The sequence below is a fragment of the Amphiprion ocellaris genome, chromosome 19 (genome assembly GCF_022539595.1).
Source record: "Amphiprion ocellaris isolate individual 3 ecotype Okinawa chromosome 19, ASM2253959v1, whole genome shotgun sequence".
Classification (NCBI taxonomy): Eukaryota; Metazoa; Chordata; class Actinopteri; family Pomacentridae; genus Amphiprion; species Amphiprion ocellaris.
The window spans coordinates 32,068,433-32,091,742 of NC_072784.1; the positions used below are offsets into that span (position 1 = coordinate 32,068,433).

The 23,310-nt window shown below is 38.6% G+C and overlaps 2 protein-coding genes across 3 annotated transcripts; one reads left to right on the plus strand and one right to left on the minus strand.

Annotated features, from left to right (window-relative positions):
• The first annotated feature begins 3,209 nt into the window (after positions 1–3,209).
• Positions 3,210–11,513, plus strand: gtf2f1 (general transcription factor IIF, polypeptide 1). Of its 2 annotated transcripts, none has more exons than XM_023297528.3 (14): positions 3,210–3,289; positions 4,568–4,643; positions 5,920–5,966; positions 6,606–6,678; positions 6,798–6,991; positions 7,869–8,039; positions 8,127–8,332; positions 8,486–8,636; positions 8,728–8,786; positions 8,960–9,091; positions 9,193–9,263; positions 9,531–9,672; positions 9,954–10,092; positions 10,977–11,513. In XM_023297528.3, the coding sequence occupies exons 2-14, from the start codon at positions 4,632–4,634 to the stop codon at positions 11,179–11,181; spliced, it is 1,602 nt and encodes a 533-aa protein (XP_023153296.1). In that variant the 5' UTR covers positions 3,210–3,289; positions 4,568–4,631; the 3' UTR covers positions 11,182–11,513. The 2 variants fall into 2 exon arrangements, with proteins under 2 accessions (XP_023153296.1, XP_023153297.1); XM_023297529.3 differs by lacking the exon at positions 3,210–3,289 and adding an exon at positions 3,292–3,311.
• Positions 11,514–13,154: 1,641 nt separating this feature from the next.
• Positions 13,155–17,192, minus strand: alkbh7 (alkB homolog 7). Its single transcript, XM_023297554.3, has 4 exons — positions 16,814–17,192; positions 14,433–14,606; positions 14,229–14,353; positions 13,155–13,723 (listed from the first exon to the last, which is right to left on the minus strand). The coding sequence occupies exons 1-4, from the start codon at positions 17,084–17,086 to the stop codon at positions 13,603–13,605; spliced, it is 693 nt and encodes a 230-aa protein (XP_023153322.1). The 5' UTR covers positions 17,087–17,192; the 3' UTR covers positions 13,155–13,602.
• Positions 17,193–23,310: the final 6,118 nt, after the last annotated feature.

A 23,310-nucleotide genomic window follows, 5' to 3' on the forward strand; every position in this document is an offset into this window, starting at 1 on the left:
AAAGAGGGTGTGCTTATGTAACTGGTTATGAGGTTTTATTGAGAAATAATTTATCAACAGTTTTGGGACCACTGTTCCCTCTAAGCTGTGCGCGATACTTTTTTTTTTTTTTGCGCATTTATCATCTATTTTTTTTTTTTGCAATTTTCGAGTTTTTTTTTAACTTGAGTCTCGACTCGATCGTTTTTCTCAGGAGGTTGACTTGATATTCAGTCTAAGGAAACTGCAGAGTGACAGAAGAACCAACAATATCTCCTGTTTTCTCATTTAATGAGTCGACTCTTCTTGTGCTTTCAGACCAAAGAACTACAGACTCTTCACAACCTGCTCAAACTTTATTTTTATTTTTTCTGTTAAGCCACTTTACCCTCATCTGTCACACTTGTATATATTGTAAATATTATTACTATTGTTCTATTATTCTTTTATTCTTATCACTATGTCTACTGTTACATAAGCTGCTGTAACAATGTAAATTTCCCCTGGAGTGGGGAGAAATAAAGAACTTTATCTTATCTTATCTTAACTCTTGGTACAGGACCTCACCACACGGGTCAAGAAGGTTTCTGTCTCATTTCTACTCTGAAGCTCACCTTCTCCTGCTCAAACTGCTGACAAATGTTTCTGCTGCTCTAAAGTCTGCTCTCCAGAACTTCCTAAAAACTCTCAAAGTCTCTTCTGCTGCAGGTTGCTTTGTAGAACTGTTCCAGAAAACCTCACTAAACCACATGGAGGGGCCTCAAGATAGTCATCCAAATGAAACCGTACAAAAACCAAACTAGTACAACCCAAACACTAAAGTCTCCTGCAGCCTACCAGAGAACCTCTGAGAACAGAGAATCAGGACAGGAACTCTTACCTTCTGGACAACCAACGCTGGTTCACAAACAAGAATACAGAATGTGTCTGACCAAAAACCTCTGAAGACTCACTACAGCCAAGATAAAGACACAACTCACCTGCAACAAATCCACTAATCACTGCACACATTAACACCATGTGCTAACTGTGGCTAAAGAACCACATTTACCAAGACAACTATACAGTACAAAGCCCTAAAACACACCAAGAAACACATTAAAGATGATTTTACTGCTGGAAGCTGCAAGCCAACACCTAAAGAACAAACTGAAGCAACAGAGCCAAACCCAGTTCACTGGTGAAGAGAACCAGAGGAAATGTTTGTCTGCAGCTAAATAAAGCAGGAAGACACTGAGCTGCTCAGGTGTTCCTGATAACACCAAGCAGCCACCTGGACAGCCAATAGGAACACAGCTTCCTGGAAGTCCAGAGGGCGGGGTTAGTCAAGGAAATTTAGTTTAAAGTTGAAGCAGAAAGTTAACAAAGAAAGTTGAAAACCACCTTCTGATCCCTGAAATCTCTGAGTTTTCACACAAAGAACACCTGAACATGTCAAACTGGTTCCATAGTAGAACCATCATTGTAAAAACGTCATAGTATGGTGTGTTGCTCAAAAAACATTAGGACCCAGCTGTCAGGGGACAAACATGTAAGAAACATGAGAACAGAGAGAATCCAACCAGTAGGTCACAGTTTATCATCATCTCATCATCTCCTGAAGTCCATATGGTGAGAGACATCAGTATCTGGTTGTTCATTTACCAGAGGATGCTTATAATCATGCTGATGTGGTCTGTACTCTACAGTATTTTAGTGACTCAATAAATGCCTACGTTGTTTTTTTTTAAATGCTTTTCAGTTTTTAATAAACATTTAAGAGCCTATATGTAATCAATAAATGGCCTTTGCCTATCTTAAGAAAAATTCACTCAGAACTCTGATATGTTAACAGTACTAAATAAATCAATAAATACATGCATACACACAAAAATAAGTTAATACATTAACTGTGTTAAGATAAGATTTAGATTTTTTTAAAAAAAGTTGTTTATGTTTTTGCAGAATCCAGTATTACTCACTGGTTGGTCATTACATTTTATTAGTTTGATTTCACTGTTTAAAATGATGCCACCTCTTTTCAGACAGAACCTGTGATAATAAAACAATACAAAATTTTTAGTTCCGTGTTAATAAAGCACTTAAAGCTTTAAGTATGGCTAAATGCTTTTTTCAGAATTAAATATATCACTCCTTAGGTGGTAGTGGCCCCAAGTTCAGTAAAGTTGGAAAGATATTCACTGATTCAGACTTCCAGCATCAATAACTCATTAGATATAGGTTGTCAAAACATAAACGGTGCTTCTTTCCCATTGTTGCAAGGCAGACAATGTGCTACAAGCCCAGTTTTATCAAAAGTAGCTGTCTTTCAAGCTACAGGAATAACATTGGTGTCTATGGAGTGAACAGGGTCCGTCTGCAATTTGCAAAACCACTGCAACAGTAAAGAGAGACAAATATCCAATAACTTCACTCTTATACATTGTAGTGTCACTAAAATCACTGCAGCCTTCAACTGGCTCCTGTTGACAAAGTGTTTTAACAGAAATGTAAATGCTGTAATTTGATTCTTTTAATGAACCATGTAACTTGAATGGATGTGACGCTGGTGTGACCACAGTGCACACGTCTGATGTTGCTCACAGTGGTCCAAGGAACTACTCAGGGAGTTTGTGTGTTTGCTCACACTCAGGAAAAATTACAGGGAACATTGTTTGGGACTCAAGCAGTTCCTTCTTTTACTCACTATCTCCCCAGCCTTAGAAAAAAGGTTTGTAGTCTGTCAGCTAAGCACCTGACAAGGTTCTGTGCCAGGTGTTGTGGCATGGGGGTGGTGAGTTGGGAAAAAAAAAAAAAAAAAAAAAAAAAAAAAAAAAAATATATATATATATATATATATATATATATATATATATAAATATAAAAATAAAATCTATCTATCTATCTATCTATTGTCTACGAAATACGAAATCTGACATACTACTAACTCTCAAAGCAAAAACAACAGCAAAAAAAACAATCTATTCTGCGAAAAACAATTCAAATGAACAACACTAAATAGGGATCTCCTATCCCGGAACACTCGATCCCGCTGAGTGATTCACATAACAAACCGAACCAATCAGGTGATTCGAAGCAGTTGAGTGCTTCAAACGTCACTGAAGTGATTCAAACGTCACGAGTCACGTGACCAAACCACGCCTCGGCACAGTGGCTCGATACGTTTGCTTCATGAGCTACAGCGCATGTGTCGAAGCCTCGGGTATCAGAGGACCATCACTACGCGCTGGTAGGAACTAATATTTGTAGTGAAAGTTTCCCGTCGAACACACTGACTGACGGCACAAGTACAGCAGGAGTACGCGCACCGGTAAAATCTGCTACAGAGTTTAGTTCAGTTATTTTCTGTTTAATGTCTTTAAACTCTGGGTTTGTGTTTGTCTGTAAAACATGTACTTGTGTGACTTCGTTGAACTCTCAGACCGCTGCAGCTTGAAGGTGTTTTAGCCCAGTTAGCAGCTAATGTAGCGTTAGCATTAGCTGCAGCTAAAGCGGCTTCTCGTTGTAGCATCGGGAGCTAATGTCACAAAAATCAGAGGAAGGAATTATCTGTTATGCCAAACTGTTGTGTTTTCACGATAAATGAAACCTTGAATAACCTCCAGAGAGCACGTCATTTCTGTTAATGTGCTGCTAAAACTGAACTCACGTCGTCCTCAGCAGAGACAAACCTGTAGTTTAGTCAGGAGGCAGTTAGTTTAGTCAGGAGGTAGTTTGAGCCTTTTATGAAGCGATATGAAGAAATATCTGGGTCACAGAGGTGCTTAGGTACTATAAGATGCTGTGTTTGTTTTGATTAGGAAGCACAAATGCACATGTTTTTATATGCTAAGATTCTAGAAATAGCTTAACATCAGTTTAGTTTTAGCTGACAAACTGAATGGATTGTCTGTAAGACAGTAGAGCTGCAATAACTAGATGATTAATCGATTAGATGTTAATTTTTACGTTAATTGTCAACTATTTTGGTAAGCAGTTAGTTTGAGTACAAAAAAGGAAAAGTTCTCTGACTCCTGCTTCTTAATTTGTAATATTTTCTTAGTTGTTTTATGCTGAAAATGTTTGAGTTGGGGCTGTACAGTGGCTCAGTGGTTGGCACTGTCGCCTTGCACCTAGAAGATCCCAGGAAGGCTGGAAGTTCCGGCCTTCCTGGAATCTTTCTTGAGAAGGCAGGGACACGATCCGGGGATCTTCCAGCTGCAAGGCGACAAAGATGTGAATGTGCGTAGATGTGAATGTGAGTGTGATTGTTTGTCTCTATATGTAGCTCTGATAGGCTGTTACCTGTCCAGGTGTCCTCTGTCTTCACCTGGGGTAGACTCCAGCCGCCAGTGACCCTAATGTGGATTGAGTGGTGTATCAATAATGGATGGATGTTTTGGTTGTAGACAAAACTAGACATCTAAAGATGTGATTTTGGGCTCTAGAGAATATTGAGTATCATTTTCTAGACCAAGCGGGTCATCACTAAGTTGAGAGAATAATCAATTGTTGCAGCTCTGATAGATGTACCTGATTAAGTGTTAGCACAGCGGCCACTTTTCCTTTAATTGTCCTTTTATTAATGCAGTTCTCCTTGTTTTAACAGTTCATCCTATAAGCCTGAAACAGCTGCTGGTGTGGTGAGTAAATCCGGAGATAAACCACCAACCATGACGTCTCTGGTAAGTCCTGACCTCACTCTGAACATCTCACTTTTAAGCCAAACTGCATTAAATACATGTCATCAAGACAGCATTACTGTTTAATTTACTGCAGCTCATCATGCTCAACAGTGGGGGTGTCCAACATGAGGCCCGCGGGCCAAAACCGGTCCTCCAGAGGGTCCAATATGGCCCTCAAAGTGTAAAAATTCCAGAGAAGACATTAAATGCAGATTGTAAATTAGTAAAACTATAAATTTAAAATAATTTCTAGACCATGACAAGTTGTTTGGATCAGGAAGTAAAATACTAGATTGTTCATTGTTCTTTTGTGTCTCATTTTTGTCATATTTTGTCTTGTTTTTGTTGTTTTTTTGTCTGACTTTTGTCGTTTTTGTCTCACTTGTGTTGTGTTTTGCTTTATTCGTTGTTTTGTGTGTCATTTTTGTCATTTTGCTTTTTTCTCGCTTGTGTTATTTGTGTGTTTTTTTGTCATTTTGTTTCTTTTTTCATATTTTGTCTCATTTGTGGCATTTGTGTACTTTTTTGTCTTGTTTGTGTCTGATTTTTTTGTCCCTTTGTAACTTTTTTGTCAAATTTTTTTGTCTATTTTTTTGTTTGTTTCGTGTCGTTTGTCTGTTTTTTATCGTTTTGTTTCTTTTTTGTGTAATTTTTTGTCTCTTTTTTGTTTGTTTTGTGTTGTTTTTCTCATTTTTTGTCATTTTGTTTCTCGCTTTTGTTGTTTTGTCTCTCTTTTTTGTAATATTTTGCCTTTTTTTTGGTTGTTTTTTGTCATTTTGATCATAAAGTAAAATACTATATTGTTCAGTTCCAGATAGCTGTGACTAAATGTTGTGTTCGTTTGTCGACACTCTGTGACCTGGAAGTTGTAATGTGAAAATGATAAACTGAGGCATAAAATTGGTGAAAATGAATTCATTTTTCTTAACAAATTTCAGGTTGTTCATGATGTTTTGTATAAAGATAACTCCTTAAATATGAACATTTTCAGATTGTGCTTTTTTTGCACTGAAACAAAGGAAATATTAGGAGTTGTGGTTATTTATCGGTTATTATGCTGTGATTTTACTGGTCCAGATCACTGGAGATCAAACTGGGCTGAATGCAGTCCTGAACTAAGATGAGTTTGACTCCCCTGCTCTACAGTAACGTGATCAAAAGATGCCGTGGTGTGAATTGTTGTGCGCATCATTAAAGTTGATGTAAAAATGGCGAAAGACGGTGAGCTGAGACGAATCCCTCTGAAAGGAATGTTCTGGATTTGTTTGTGTTGCAGGGGAGCAGCAGTTCCTCGACCACAGAATACACTGTACGAGTCCCCAAGTGAGTAACATGCAAATATCCAAGGAGAAGTGTGTTTCCAAGCCCTGTCCACACCCTCACATGTCACCAGCTTGTTTTGTTTAGAATCTGAAAGAGAAATCTTGAATGTTGCTTTTTCTGTGCAGATTTCTTGTTTACTTCTGTGGTCACATGGGTTTCCTAAAAGGAAGTAATATTAAACAAGGCTTTTAGACGAGTTTATCTCTACCTCACAGTGACTAAAAACATATTTATCACTTCAGTCTTCACTTATTTAAGTGTATGTGTGTTTCTGTCATGATTATAGTGTAGTTAAATGTTCCAGTATGGGTTTAGAATTCTTTTTAATGCAATGTCTGTAAGCATTAGTTTAATCAAATCTGCAGTTTGTTAAAATTAGTGGCCTCATCTTGTGATGTTGTTGAGGATTTTTTAGATTGTGAGGTTGTGTTCTTTCATGGTGATATTGATGCTGAAATGTGTTTTCATGAACAGAAAGTGATTTATTGCTTTTTATGGTGAACACTGTAGATGTGAATGAAGCTGTTTGTCTTTTAACTAAATCGGTCTTGAATTGTAAACTGTTCTATGACCCTGAATGGGAATAAGCAGGAAAAAGTAATAACTTTATATCTGCACTTCTGTTTGTCCGCCCCATAGAAACACGAGCAAGAAGTACAATATAATGGCTTTCAATGCAGGGGACAGAGTCAGCTGTTCAACCTGGACACAGGTGGGCTTCTTGTCGCTCATTTCTAGACCTGAAAAAGCTGAATTTACCGTTTCGAGAGGTCAGAGTCGGTATGAGATGAGGGAAAGGCGACCAGTGTGATCATCCCTCTTTCCTTCCAGGCTCGTATGGAAAGAGACATGAGCGCTCGGCGGATATACGGGGAGGACGAGACGACGGAAGGTGCAGCCGGTAGTGAGTTTGGAAAAAAACAGCGCGAGGAGGCTCGACGGAAGAAGTTTGGCATCGTGACCCGTGAGTTCAAAGTGGAGGACCAGCCCTGGATTCTCAAGGTTAATGGAAAAGCCGGCAAGAGGTGAGAAGAGAGGCGGGTCTTTATTCTGGAACTCGCTCTTATTTTCACTGTCCTGACAAACACTAAAAATGTTCTAGTTTTAAATGTACTTACACAAGTCATGAGTCTGTACCTGGAAATACAAACAGGGTAATTATTATTATTTACAGGTATTCCTTTTGACAGCTATTTGAAATCTTCACTGAGTTTTAGATGCAAAAACATAAAAGCCTGTAGTGGCTAAAATATGTCCTGTACTTTTTACAGTGTGATGACAAAACATTTGCCAAAATAAAGAAACAAGAAAAGCACTGTGGGAGCACATTACTCCGCCAAGACTGCTCAGTCTTTGGAATCTTTAATAAAAAATGACCTTGTGCTGAGCACAGGCATGTGTACGTTATGTACAGATTCCGAATCACGTGACCTAAATATGTAGTGGGTGACAGGAACTGATGGGACTCAGAAACACCCCCACAATTTAATCAGTTGTTCCTTGTATCATTTCTGACAGATAAGTCCTGATAAGTCCTCAGTGGTGGATTTGTAGTAGGATCACAATCATGTGATCATCAGCAGGCAGCTGATGTGGTGTTCACTTGTTGTCATGGTTACAGTGATGCCATGCTGCTATCTGGCAATAATACAGAAATCTTTAACTAATCCGTGGATCCAGACTATAAACTGCATCACTGCCAGAATCTAATCACTTGGTCCTTGTGTCATTTCTGAGCTTCCCTGGAAATTTCATCCAAATTCGTTTTGTCTGTTTGTGAGTAATGCTGTTAACAGACAGACAGACGGATGGATAAACGTTACGTTCCTTTTCAGAGTAATAATTCTTGGTTGCAATCTGTCTGCACTACAGCCTCTTTCTCTCTCTCCCTCTGTCTGTCAGGTTCAAAGGACTGAAGAAGGGTGGTGTTACAGAAAATGCGTCCTACTACATCTTCACTCAGTGTCCTGACGGAGCCTTCGAGGCCTTTCCTGTTCACGGCTGGTACAACTTTACACCACAGGCCAAGCACCGAACACTGACCGCTGAGGAAGCTGAGGAGGAATGGGGCAGGTGAGGGGTCAGATAACGAAGAGGGATGAGTGTCTGTGTCGGTGAAGAAAAATATGTGGCCAGTTAGAGATTCTGTTGTTTCTACAGGAGGAACAAGGTGGTGAATCACTTCAGCATCATGCTTCAGAGACGCCTTCGGGAGCAGGAGCATGGTGAGGATGTCGAAGACGAGGGAGATAAATCTGGGAAGAAGAAAAAGAAGGGTGGTAGGAGAGGGGGTGACCTGCGCATTCATGACCTGGAAGATGATCTGGAGATGAGCAGCGACGACAGCGACAGCAGTATGGAAGACAGTAAGGAGGAAGACGCTCCAGGCAGCTGCTCATACAGGACAACTGGAACACTTTCAGTATTCCTTCATTCTGCCATATTTGTCCATTTTCTCCTTTCCTATTTGATCTTCTGACTTTCTGTTCTCTCCTGCTTCGGCCCTCTCTTTGTTTTAGACGGAGAAAGCAAGACAAAGGCGAAGAAAGATGCAGGGAAAGGAAAAGGAAAGAAAAAGAAGCGAAAGAGCAACAATAAGGAGGCCCTGGAAGACAGCGATGACGGAGACTACGAGGGTCTAGAAGTGGATTACATGTCCGATGAAAGCAGGTCAGATCCAGCAACACTCCGTCTTCATGGACACTGTAGTAATAGTACCAGATTACTTTTAGTAATGTGTTACTTTGCTTTCCTGAAACAGCTCAGAGGAAGAGCCAGAAAAGGTGAAGCCCAACAAAGGAGGAGAGGAACACCCTAAAGGTCAGATTGTTTTTTTATTGAATGTGAAAAAGCCAAAAAAATACACAGAATGTGTGATTATATGTGTATGATGTACATAGTTGGTCAAGTTGCCTGTGAGCTTGATGCTTGTTGCCATTAATCTGTTTGTTGGTATTTAGGCTGTTTTCTTCCTGAATGTTTTTCTATCGTAGGGATCGATGAGGCGTCTGAAAGCGAGGAAGAGAGCGAGGAGGAGAAACAGAACGAAGAGGAAACAAAAGAGGAGGAAGAGGAGGAGGAAGGAAAGAAAACTCCAGTTCAAATGGAAAAGAAGAAGAAAAAAGGTAAAGGCCTCCTCACAAAGACACTGGATTGCTGGAAGTCTTTTAAAAAGTGATTCATGAGGACGGAGTAACGCTGAGCTGTGTGGTTCGTTCTGTCGCAGACAGCAGCGGGGAATCGGACAGCTCAGACGACAGCGACATCGAGGGAGAGACGGCCTCGGCTTTGTTCATGGTGGTTTGTGTGTGTGTGGCTGAATAAATGGAACTGATGATTTTTAAAAAACTTTTATTAGTAATTATTCCAGATTTATCTTAAGAAACAACATGATTAGTGACACAATGCTAGTAAAATGATGAATATGTATTTTGTCTCTGATCTTTTAGAGTTGTTTTATAGCGGTGGTGAGTCTGAACGTGTGAATGATTCTGCATTAGCATATTTGTTTTTGTAGTTTCTCATTGTTTTCATCAAACCGCTCTTCTGTCGCCCGTCTTTTAGAAGAAGCGTACGCCTCCTAAACGAGCCGGTGGTCGTGGATCAGCAGGAAGCTCCAGGACCGGCAGTCGACCTGGGACGCCGTCCATAGACTCCGCCTCCACCTCCAACACGCTACGGGCTGCTGCCAGCAAGCTAGAGCAAGGTGGTTACACAGAAATCAACACAAATGCAGATCCTAAAATGTGAATTTATTTATTTCTGTATTTGATAGAGACATTGTGCATTAATTAATGTCTATTTAGACAGCAACAGACGTAAATATGCTGGATTATAGCAACCATGCTCATTTACATCTGCAGTCTTTAGGCAGGTAAAAAAAACATCACAGTGAAACACAGGACGATAGGTCACAATAAAAGCACATTTAAGCAAGACAGATATTATCCTGTTATTCTGTTGCAGCTAAATCCTCCTTTTCTGCAGGTAAGAGACAGACTCAGGGTCCCGGCACCGACTCACCAGCTGCCAAAAGGCTGAAGATGGAGCCCAGCAGCCAGAGCCCCGTTCCCTCTGGGAAGAGCACACCTCAACCCCCTTCAGGAAAATCCACTCCGAGCTCAAGGTATTTTCTTCTTTTCTGCTTCTTACACATGTCAACTTATTCATTTCTTCTTCCGTGCAACCGTAGAATATGTCACAGTTCAAAAGCCGACATGAAAATACAACTAGGTGTTTAACCTCCTGTAACTGTCAAATTTACAAACATCTTTTATCCGTGGGGTCAGTTTGACTCCAGCAATTTAAACCTCCAGAAAATGAGTATAATTCAAATTGTTAACCTAGTTTATGTGTTAGGAACTTTATGTCTGTTTGTTGACTACCTAAGTAGCCCTTTCAATAAAACAACCTCCATCCACTCCCCTCATACATCCAGAACACCAGAAATATACAGATCACAATAAAATCTCACTGACTGACCTGTAATTGGAGAGGGATCTCCTTTTTTTAGTGTTTTAATGGCTTTATATTATTTCAAAATACATATTTTTGTTCTCTATAACATTTGGAATGAAAAACTATTTCTGTTATCAAGAATAGTAACATGTATTATGTACCACAATTTAAAAAAATTTAAAGTTTTTTTGAAGATTATAAAATAGCATGTTATGGTGATTTCAGTATCATCCATAACAACTCAAACTAAACTGTGTAAAATGTTGATGTTTCTTCTATGTTTTCTAGCTAAAAGCCTCAAAGAACACTGATGTGTACAACATGTGTACAGGACATTAAAAACATATCATCACGTTTATTTTTCTTATGTTTACTCAGCTGTCTGCATTAAATTAGGAAAAGTCATTAAATATGAAGAAAAAAAAATGATGTCAATGATTTATTTAGAGACGTTAAACATTGAATGGGCTCAGATTCACCCCAAAGATAACAGGGGGCTAATTTAAGCCTAAAAAGCACGTTTGAGCGAGTTTCTCTTCATTTGCCTCACAGTGATGTGCAGCTAACAGAGGAAGCGGTGCGGCGCTACCTGATCCGCAAACCGATGACCACCAAAGACCTGCTGAAGAAGTTCCAGACCAAGCGCACAGGTTTGAGCAGCGAGCAGACCGTCAATGTGTTAGCTCAGATCCTCAAACGCCTCAATCCGGAGCGCAAAAACGTAAACGACAAAATGCACTTCTACCTCACTGAGTAGCCGAGGGAGGAGAGGGATGGAGTGGTGGGAGGTAGAGGGAAGGAGAAGGTCTGGAAACGAAGCTCAGCCCTCAGAAGACCGTTTGGGTCACAATGTGTGCAGCATGAAGGTGGAACTGTCTTCCCAGGTGGTTTTTGTGGAAAAGTATTTTGTCAATTTGTTTTTCAGTCTGATAATTTCCCATAAATCAACAGAAACCTCAGTGAGTGAAGAACAGCTCAGTTTCTGTGAGGTTCTCTACATGTGTAAACTTAGAACTGGATGAAAACAAAAGACTTTAATTGTTTTTTTTTTTTAGGTAGAAACTTTTCTAATAAAATTGACTAAAACAATTTGCTTTAACCATCTTATTATTCAAACACCAGTGTACGGGGATGGAAACCAACAGCTGATACGTATTTAGAAATGTTTATTAGGAATCTGAAATATGAATCCAGGAGTTTGAACCTGATTAATGTGAAAAAGCAAAACTTAACATCAGAAATAGAAATAAGATAAACAAGACACAGGTTCCCAGCTAGACAGACAGAAACACAAACAGGTTATCTCCACCGAACTAAAGGTGGATGCAAATATTCATCCAAAGCTCTCATTTGCAAGCGTGGACTCGTGTTTGTTGTTGTAGCCGTGAGTTAGTTTGGAGCTTCATCTGCACTAACATGCTGGATAAAATGCAGAGTTTTATAGGAGAGTTTTCATTGTGATGTTGAGGTTTTGTGCTACAACAGCAGCTTTTTATGTATTTATCACAAAGATGAACGGTACATCAAGCTCCGAGCCTGATTAAGGGGTGTAACGATGAAGTCTGGGACACGATCTTCCTCATCTGGTGTCAGACTGATGTGAGGGGTGAAGCGGATGCTGGATTTTAACTTTTAAGCCTAATAGGAAATATTAAGCTCAAAAACCATAAGGGCAAGAAAATTAGATTCAACGTTACAAAAGTAACTTTGTAAAAAAAAAATCAATGTAAAAATGCTTCTTAAAAGAGCATTTTTCTATTTCAGTAACAGAAGTTTTGACCAAATAGTTAGAAATGAAAACTGTCTAAGGAGGTTATTCATTCCAGATCTGGAGCAGATCCAGCCCCTAACCTTTGTTCTAAACCTGCACTGGTTCAAGCCTGTGGGTTAACTTATTATGCACAATGCAAGAACACATTCAATTTTAAAAATTCTTCTTGGTTTTTTGTTTGAAGCCAAAGCAGCTGGTGTGAGGAGTGGTGGGACTCTATTCCACTGCATCTATTTGGCAGCTTTAGTTACTTTAAGATGAAGATGTTTCCCTCTAAATGTTTGTTCTTTTCATTAGATGTTCACATGGTCTAACTTCTCCCCAAAATCTGAACACAAGAGAAAATAGTTTTTATTTTCTTTCCTCTGTTAATCACATGATGAGCCCTGAGATTTATCTTCTGACTTAAACTCTATATAAAGTAGTTCAGACTAGCGCCACCTGCAGGAGCTACAGCAGAACATGACTGCTGACACTCAGGGATCATAGATGGCCTGTATAATAACACATCAGTCACACCACACCACTATTTTTGCTTTAATACCTTAAATCTTGCTGCTACTTTTACTTGACTATGATTTGGAGTATTTTAACGTAGCTGAATTTTATTTAAGGATTAATATTCTTCTACCACTAGAACTCAAACAAGTTTATCTGAAAAATGTTCAAGAATGAAGATCATTTCTGTTACTCAAAAATGGAATTTTGCGCATAATTTGGCAAATCACAGGCACTGCAACTCACTGAAATATTCCAGAACACATAATAAAACTGGTCTATTGGGGAATGTGGACAGAATGAAGGAAGAAATCTAATGAATTTTAATATGAGTGTCTAAAAGTGGTTCTGTTTCCCGCCTGAGTGGTCAAAATGGGAACAAACAGCCGTGTAAAGTTGTCTTTTCTTATTATATTCATTAATAACCCACCGAAATCATGAGAAACTGAGCCAAGAGGAGCCTTTATTGCATTCATTTTCCTTTTATTTGGTAAAGTGCATTGGAAATGCTTCGCATAGAATCTCTGTATTATACAGAATTAGAGGAACACCAAAGTGATGGTGTTTATAGAAATACAGGACTTAGAATGGAAGGATCTTCCCTGTATTTTAATGTTGAAGTCATTTATGTATCAACAAATTCTTAAATAGACTGGAAGCTGACGTACTCCCCAGTAGCAGGAAAGAATAACTGGATGTTGTAAAATCATTTAAAGATAATCTGGTGAATGAAGTCAAACGATAAGAGAACATTCTGTTAATTAAGAGTCTTAGAAACATCTGCTGGTTCTGTTTGACTGATTTCTTTTAGAGTGTCAAGTGCAACAAATACCAGCTTTAACTTCTCAAAGATGTGGACTAAAACCCCACTTATGTTCCGCTAACATCCCAGCTGAGACCAAGCAGGTGTTAACCCGGAAGGTTGCGACAGATGACGGAGATCCGGCGCTGTCTGGGAACTTTCTGTCCGTTAAACACAGACTCCTCATCTTTCAGGATCTCATGAGTGTATTGGTATCGGGCCTGGTCCCTGTAGAGGACAGCAGAGGATCAAACACTTCTCTAGTCTGAACTTAGTGCTAGAATTCAGTACAACATGAGGAAACATGGTTGGGTGTTGCTACAGACAGTTTTTTCTGGACAATAATCATTTCCAGGATTGAAGACATAATCAAAAAATGTAATACTTGATTAAAATCTTAACCCTGTAAAGCCTGACCCATCAAAAAATACCCAGAAAATTCTATTTTTTTATTTTTTGGAACTGAGATGTTTATTAACCATTTTAACAAAATCCATCTAAAAAAAAATTTAAAAATTGCCATATCATTTTGTTTCTATTTTTTTGTATCACATTTGATCCATTGTGCAGCTTTGGCAACTTTTTTCTCACAACAATGTTGATTTTAGAAACAAAAACTAGTTTGTTTTATTTATTTAACTATTTATCATGTTGACGAGCTAGAGGTCTCAGAAACTCGTGGCAAATATGATACAAACGGTTATATAGGGTTAATAAATGATCTTTACTGAACCTCAGTATGTAGAGGGAGCGTCTGGACAGCAGCAGGTCCAGCCACTCGCTGGAGTCGTCCTCCTTCACTAGACGCATTATACTGTCCGACAGAAGACTCAACCCCGCTATGGTGCTGCCACAGAACTGAAACAGGAGCACAGCTTCTTTATCTGGAAATGATGCAAAACCCAGCAGAATACTGGACAGAAAACTGAAAGGAAACCTTGACGCTGTCGATGTGGGGCTTGATGTAGCCGGCTTTGTCCAGGTCCAGAACGTGCACGGGGCCGAGCAGCGAACTCCCTTCAGGAAACGCTGCAGACCGGACACGAGTCAGGATCTCCTCACACGCTGCTCCCCAAGTCACTCGCTCCGTCTCCCGGTAGCCGTGGATGGCCTGAAAGTGAGTCCATCAGCCGTCAACTGGAACACATCCATGTGCTGACTGATTTAGCACAACATTTAAAAGTAATAAAATCATGTTATATGCAAGGACGATATTTTGACAAAACTGAGAATGATTGAAATTTGTCAACAGATTGGTTCCAACTGTCGGTTCAAAAACAAGCTTTGTAAAGTGGATTATATGTTGGGTGATTGTGAAGGAAAACGGTTTGAGGATGTAAACGACAAAAACAAGACAAAATGACAGAATCAAGACACAAAATGACAAAACCGAGACAGAATATTATAAAAATGAGACGGAAAACAAAATATCAGCAGGTTATTCTAACATGTTGTGGGACACATTCCATGTATAATAATAATTATTTAAAATATTATGTTGATTAAAAAAATGTTCCCACAATTACAAGAGACATCAATGGAAAAATAAATCAAAAAAGGAGATTGAAATTTCATTTGAGCTGTTTTATTAGAGATTCCGTTTGGTCATCAGGGGGGTGGAACAAGAGAAAAATGGCATTTTAGGGAAACTCCAGACTTATTTGGTATTTTAAAAATATTTTCAAGTATTCTTTTCTCCTATTTTTGTAGATGTGATCTCAGGACGAGAACATTTAGACAACTACTGCATGTTTTAGGATTTGGATTATTAGAAAATTGATGTAAAATGTCCTCCAGTTCTGGAATGATCCTTAAATTGCAATTTTGATTTGAATCTGTCAGAAAAGCCGCACTTGGATATTTTCCACAAATTGTGTGCAGTAAATTACTGTTTCTCTCCAGCTTTGCATTGGACTGAAAAGGGTTTGTGTGTTTTACCAGCCAGTCAGAGGTGTTTAATGCAGATTAAGAGAACCAAAACACACAGTTTAAAGGCGGGATTTGTTGTAAAACTGCTGTATTTTCCTGCTGATAAACTGGAGCCTGAATACTGACAGAAATGATGAGGAGATGTTGGTGTGTCAGTAGCAGCATCTTGGCTCTCACTAACTGGACTGAATTAAAGGTAAACACGCATTCATTTCATTTCTCCTGGCTGATAACACTGATACAGGGCTTCTACAGATATCAACCAATCAAATTTTATGCTTTTTAATGCCATTTTAATGCTACAATGTAAAAATTTTAATGCCACGACTGTGAACTCAACAAATTACACCGATGGTTTTTTTTTTTTTTTTTTTTTTTTTTTTTGCAAAAGATGATTTTTATGTGAAAACTGTCCCTACATTTCACTATTTCTGAATCCGGAAACCACCCCTGACCTCCCACGGGCTGTAGTCATTCTCTGAATTCCATGTTTTCTAGCCATTTCCCAGCTGTCCTCCACCTGGTCCAGCCTGCCGGTCACTTTAACCCTCCTGTTGTCCTCATTTACGGGCACCAAAAAATATTGTTTTCTTGTCTGAAAAAAAAAAACAAAAAAATTCAGCAAAAAAATTCCTCAAAATTCTGAAAATTTGCAAAACCTTTAGGAAGAAAATTCCAATAATTCTTTAAAGTTTCCTTTAAAAGTTTTATTTAAAAAAAAAATCCCCCAAATTTGACAAGAAAATTCTTGTAAATATTTTTTAAAAAATGAGTAAAAATCTAAAAAAATCCTAAAAATATCTAAAGTGATTACATATATATCAGTAAGACTTCTAATATTTTCTTTAAGAACATTCACATAAAAATCAACTGGATTCGCTGGATTTTGGTTGATTTTTTGTGAATGTTCTTAAAGAAACATTTTTTTTAGCATTTCTTTTTTCCACCGAAAAATGTTCAAAAATTTCCCAAAAATGTTGAAAATGTGGACATCAGAAGTTTCACTGTGAAATTTTTTTTAAAAAAAATAATTTTTCCACATTTTCAAATTTTAAAGCGGGTCAATTTGACCCGCAGGACGACACGAGGGTTAAATACATGCAGTTTTTGGTAATTGTACCCAACCAGCTGGAACAATTATCGCAATGCTTCGGCATGTTTACGCAGATGCACATATCTGACGAATCGCAGTCTATAATTATATATTATTACAATATTATTGTCAAATATTTTCTTGAAAACTGCAAAGAATTTTAAATGCCGTTGAGAATCAAATGTAATGATTTTTAATGCCATTCAAGGCCTTAATTTTCCCCAAATCAGCTAAATGACTATTAATGCTTTTTAATGCCCTGCAGGATGCTGTAGTTCTCTAACATCAGGACTCACATCGTCCCAGTGGTCGAACTCGTAGCGTTTCCTCCTCAGACCAGGTTCCAGCTCCTGCAGGAGAGCAGCCTCCTCCTCCTCGGTGATGAAGCCGGTCCTCACCTCCACCTGGAGGCCGAGGCTCAGCACGAGTTCCCGGTTTGACCCGACGACCGGAGCCTCGACCCGGAGCGGAGACGGTCCGCCGGTGGCTCTGGAGCTCAGACGGCGGCGGTGAGTGGAATAAACGGCCGGTTTGTGGATTTGTTTCAACACCGTCCCCAAAAGTCTCATGTTTCTGTCTGAAATATGATCATAAAGAAGAGTTTAGGCGGTTCTACTTACGTTTTTACTGCGTTTCACCAAGTCAAGTTCTGGGAGCCGCCATCTTGGAAACGCAATGCACTGTGGGGGTTGTAGTCTAACGGCAATAAACGCACGAGTCACGGCAAGAATACCTCAAATGTTTATATTTCTATTTCTATAGACAGCTACAGACAAAATAATATTTATTTTGAAATCACATTAAAAAACGCCTGTATTTTTACTACCCCCACGTCAGATATTTAATTGTACCATAGCTACTGTGTATATTTTTTGCAAAATCAACGTCAAGATGTGGGGAAAAAAAATCTAAAAGCTAATGTCTCATGTGGGGACATGGGTTCTGTAAAGCGTCTTGAGACAATTTGACCTGTAATTGGTGCTATATAAATAAACTGAATTGAACTGAATTCATATAAAATAAATAATAGATAATATCTAATATATTTTAAAGATATTTCCCGAAATTTGCAAATTTACACATTGCACAAAATAAGCCTTTGGAATGAGACTTTATTCTGTTACCCAACATGACCAGACTTTTATTTATTTTATTATTTTATTGTTTTCTTTAATAATAATGTAATTATCTACAGTTTATGCAGCCCATGATGGAGAGTGATGGTGATTTTTAATGGCTATCAATAAGTCCTGGTTCTGTTCTCGCCCAGCAGCTTTTTTATTTCCATACATGTGTTTGTACTTTATGTTACTGCGTCGCTGTGCTTCCAGGCATGCATGCAAAGCCACAAAGACTCCTGCTGAGTGCCGGCCTTCCTCCGTGGCTCTGGGATATGGACGCACAAAGAGATGAGCGGCGATGCAGAGAAAAGCACCGGATGCACACGATGGAGTTCTCTGCTGTGAACAGTGGAGGGCAGTGGACACCAGTGAGAGTCTGAACGCTCAGGTTAGTGGTCACCTGCCTCAACATCTGCTCAGAGCAGGTGGAGTTACCAGTTTGTTCACCACACAGATAAAGCTGGACGAAATATTCACTAAAACGTCCTGTTTATTGCTGGGCTGGTTGCTGAAATGCATCATGTGGATTTGTTTTGTTCTAAATGTCATCCTAATTATTCATTTATTAACAATATAGCTGTTTTTGATGATACTAAGTGACAGCCTCCACCATAATTAAACAGAAGACTGAAAGCTATAAATACGGCACCGTTTAAAAATTTGAGGTCACCCAAACAGTTTCACGTTTTCCATTTTTTTTTCCATATTTCATTGTACTAAAACACAATGAAATATAGTAAAAAATATCGTAAAATATATGAAAAATACATTAAAAAAATATAGTAAAAATACAACAAAAATACAGTAAAAATATAGTAAAAACCTAGCAAAAATATAATAAAAATACAGTAAAAATATAGTAAAATGTATTAAAAGTACAGTAAAAATCTAGCAAAAATATATATTTAAAACACAGTAAAAGTATAATAAAAATACAATAAAAATATAGTAAAATACATTTTTAAAAATGCAGTAAAAATATGGTAAAAATACAGTAAAAAACATAGTATAAATACAATAAAAATACAGTAAAAATATAATGAAATATATTAAAAATACAGTAAAATATAGTAAAGTATAACAAAAATACAATAAAAATATGGTACAATATGTTAAAAATGCAGTATAAATCTAGTAAAAATATAATAAAATATAATAAAAAATACACAAAAAATATACATTACTGTTTAAAAGTTTGGGGTCATCCAGACAATTCCATGTTTTCCATGAAAACTCCCACTTTTATCCATGTGCTGACATAACTGCACAAGGGTTTTCTAATCATCAATGAGCCTTTCAACACCATTAGCTAACACAATGTAGCATTAGAACACAGGAGTGATGGTTGCTGGAAATGTTCCTCTGTACCCCTATGGAGATATTCCATTAAAAATCAGCTGTTTCCAGCTACAATAGTCATTTACCACATTAACAATGTCTACACTGGATTTATCATTCATTTAATGTTATCTTCACTGAAAAAAAACTGTTTTTCTTTCAAAAATAAGGACATTTCTAAGCAACCTCAAACTTTTGAACGGTAGTGTATCTGAATTATATATATTTTTTTTTAAAGGAGATATAGAAAACTGAAATAGTAAAACCAGTAAATACAGAATAAATTCAATATAAGAGCAAAAACACAATATTCTCCATTTCTTGTTCCTTCTTTGGGCCCAGTGAATGACAGCTGGGAGATGGGGAGCCTTTTTTTAAAAAAAGGGTTAAATCAGAAATAGAGATTGAAAGAGGCAGAGAGAGGAAAATTCTGAGAGCAGATAAAGTGGTGACTTCATCTTCACTGGAGTTTCCCCAGAAACAAGCTGCTGGCCTACTTACCACTAAGGACAGGTTAGCGTCCTCACTCTGCTGCTTTCTGTTTTCAGTCGATGTTTTTGTTGAAAGTGAGGGGCAGAATATCTGTGGACTTTAAACTTTGTGTGAAAAGAGGCTGAGAATCAGATGAAGGGAGGTTTTGCTTGTGCAGCACATCTTCTTTACCCCACTTCTGACTAGGTTAATAATTCTAGGAGTTTAAAAATGCATTATTTATCTCACCGGGCTGGGAACTTCTTAAGTAGGTATTTTTTCCTCTATTGCACTTTATCCTCTGACAAATGCTGCTTTTGGTTCATGTGTACATTAGCTCCTGCTTATAACATCCAAATGCGTTCTCTGTATGTACAAACAACGTCGGCTGGTCTCGGTCAGTGAGCATCCACAATAAAACAAAGTCCCCCTTCTTCCTCCAACACACACAGAACCGATGCGATGCTGGGTCATTGTCGGACGCCACACTGCTGCCCCCAGCATCACATCCATCCAGCCATGAGGAGCTTTTTGGGTTCGTATTTAAATTCCCAGTTGGTGCTCTCGTTTAAAGCTGCCGTGATTCACCGGCTTGTCATCGGTCAGCTTCTCCTGCAGGCGTCGTTATGTCTTCTGTTGAATCATGCGATTAATGTGAAAATCACCAGAAAAACACTTGGCAGTGGTGGGTTTTTTTCACATGTGCAACCTGTCTGCCATCGCTGCACAGCAATAAAACACCAGGAAGTCAGAGTGTCAGAGGACAGGGATTACACCTGATAATCATTTTAAGGTGAGGAATAACTAGGTTGTCATGGTGAAGGAAAGGATGTGAGCTTTAGCCGACACACTGAGGTGGAGCTTAAACATGTGTTGAAAAACAGAAGGAAAACTCCAGCTTGTTTGCTTTTTCCTTGATTGCTCATTTCATGTCAGTGAGTTCACTCCTGCTCTCCCTCCCTGTCTGGCTCCATCTGTGGTCAGAAACTAGCCGGGCTTTCAGTCACTATAAGAGCATGCTGTGCTTTAAATGTAGATTTAGTTTGTCTGCCAGCACCCATCTGCTGGAATTACTGTTTTAACTTGTGTGTGACACAGTTTCCTATAGATGGACTCTTCAGTATTAGCCTGCTTTACTTTTCACTCTGTTATAACATATTAAACAACACATTTGACCCACATTGTGATCTGTCATGAAACGATATTTTAGACACATTTTTTGTGTCTGATGTGCACCGGTCTTGCAGAAGTTTACGTGGTGGTCTATGGAGGAGCGGGTTCAGCAGGGGCGGAGTGCTCTACATGCATTCAGCCATTGAATTATTCAGCCTTATGAATCATTGAGTCACGACACTCCTTTTTAGGCACTCGCCTCAGAGCTCCAGCCTCACAGCTACCCACCACTTGAACATCTGACAGAGAAAGAGAAAACAACAGAGAACCATCCAGACACTTTTTGACTCTCCAGAGACAGAGCGGCTGGTTTTTTAAACATGTCGCGGTGGAACCCATGATTCCCATCGTTTTTTGTTTTTTGAGGGGAATAATTCTGTTGTGATTATTCATCATCGCTCTTTGACTAAAGTCATTAAAAGTTAATTAGTTTCTCCATCCAGTTGTGCAGAATCATTGCTTGATTTTCAAAGATGTGATCATCATTCCTGCAGTTCCCTCACCGATTTTAACAAGCGGACAGAATGTGAAAGATTAACTGAAGTTAATCACAGCTGGTCAGCAGAATCTATGTTTTATAAAAGGCCTGAGAACTGCTACTGTATGAGAGTATAAATTCAAATCCATCATGTCTTGACACTAACAAACCAACATCTCGTCCCTCCTACCATCTTATAAACATCCATTATTAAGGTGAACCCATTATGAACTTTGATATTAAAGTGTGGGTCACTTGGAGGCAGAGGGACGAGGTTTCAATCAGGCAGCACTGCAGGGCAAAGACGGCCTCCCAATTAAACACGCTATAAATACACCCGGTTTGTGCTGCGTCTCTCCTATAGAGACAGCGCATGTGTTCTTGTGAGGTAACAATGTTTTATGCATGGATGGCCTTGGACTTGTTGTCGCTCCTCGCTGCTTCTTGTGCTCCCTGTGAGGAATAACAGGTTTGGACAGAAGGCTGCTGCTCCTCAAAGGCTGCAGCTCTGAAGGGCAATAGATAATTTCACAGATCATCACACCCAAGTGTAAACACACACACACACACACACGTTTATGGACACACACAAAGACACAAGATGTAGCGGCCTACAAAAGAGGAAGATAATTTTTCAAAATCTAATAAACAACAAGAGCAACATCATTCAAATGTCACAAACCAGCACAAGACTGAAACATCAGAACCGATTCACACTTTAATTATCTCAGTAAATGACAAATACACCAAGACAATGTGGTGACAATAGAAAATTGATAGCAACGCTACTTTTTCAATATTTGCTTCCAATATCGGATCACGTTAATATATTTTAGAAATGATTTGTCCCATCTCTCCTTTCTCCTGTTAATTTATCTTAATTTGTCATGTTATTAGTCTGTGGATGGATGTTATGTTGTTAATATTTTCATAGTAGTAATGCCACAAAGGGCCTTTCTCACATGTTTTTTTTCCTGTATTTTTAAAAATTGTCATTGCATTTCTTAGCCATTAACCTCAACCTTAAAACCAAGTCTTAGCCTTCAAACGATTCTAAAAATGAGTTCTATTAAACATACATGTGCAAATATTAATATCACCTCATTAGCTCGACCTTTTGTTTCTTCATTTTTTGGTAAGGTGATACAAATCATCTCGAAACTGACTGCAGAATATGGCACGTACACACACAAAACACATATTTAGAGTTGTTTTTCCTTCTTCACACCCCCCTCCCCCATTCATAAACATAAATTGTCCGTAGTTGTGAATGTGAGTGCGATTGTTTGTCTCTATGTGTAGCCCTGTGATAGACTGTTACCTGTCCAGGTGAACCTTCACCCTAAATCAGCTGGGATAGACTCCAGCCCCCAGCGACCCTAATGAGGATTAAGTGGTGTATAGATAATGGATGGATGGAAGAAGAACTGTAAATAGAAATATAGAAAATAGAAATATAAGATGATAGTATGTGCAAGTGTAGCTTATTATTTTAAAGATAGCTTATAACAGTAGTTGCACTAAATATTGCACATTACTGAACATATTTGAAAAAGAAATGGCTTAATGCAGCGCTAAAACTACACACAAGGTGCAGCTGCATGTGTGTAAACGTGTAGTTTGAGACCATAAATACACACAAAATGTATAAGTTAATGGTGAAGTTGCTTGCTGACATTCAGGTCCAGACAGTTTTTATTTTAGGATTTTTCTTTTTCTTTATTCCACTTAATAATAATTGTACTTTTTATGACACAATCTTTGGTGTTTTGGTGATATTATCAAGTGGATATTAATGACATTTGGATGGGAAAATTGTATGAAAACATTCTTAAAACTTCCCAGAGCCCCACCAGCCCAGGTGTTGGTTCTGCAGCTGTCCATGGTGCTGAACTGTCTCCATGGTATTGTCCATAATGTTTAGATGGTGCCGTGGTGCTGTCCATTGTGCTGAAGTGTCTCTATGGTATTGTCCATAATGTTTAGATGGTGCTGTGGTGCTGTCCATTGTGCTGAAGTGTCTCTATGGTATTGTCCATAATGTTTAGATGGTGCCGTGGTGCTGTCCATTGTGCTGAAGTGTCTCCGTGGTATTGTCCATAATGTTTAGGTGGTGCCATGGTGCTGTCCATTGTGCTGAAGTGTCTCCATAGTATTGTCCATAATGTTTAGATGGTGCCGTGACGCTGTCCATTGTGCTGAAGTGTCTCCA

Bases quoted from the DNA above. Each gene is read 5' to 3' on its own strand.
- gtf2f1 (XM_023297528.3), top strand. The intron at 8,333-8,485 runs GTAAGGAGGAAG...TCTTTGTTTTAG, and splicing joins CGACAGCAGTATGGAAGACA to ACGGAGAAAGCAAGACAAAG. The intron at 10,093-10,976 runs GTATTTTCTTCT...TTTGCCTCACAG, and splicing joins AAATCCACTCCGAGCTCAAG to TGATGTGCAGCTAACAGAGG.
- alkbh7 (XM_023297554.3), bottom strand. From the start codon at position 17,086: ATGAGACTTTTGGGGACGGTGTTGAAACAAATCCACAAACCGGCCGTT. The intron at 14,607-16,813 runs GTGAGTCCTGAT...ACTCACTTTCAG, and splicing joins AGTTCGACCACTGGGACGAT to GCCATCCACGGCTACCGGGA. The intron at 14,354-14,432 runs GTTTCCTTTCAG...CTCCTGTTTCAG, and splicing joins CCCACATCGACAGCGTCAAG to TTCTGTGGCAGCACCATAGC.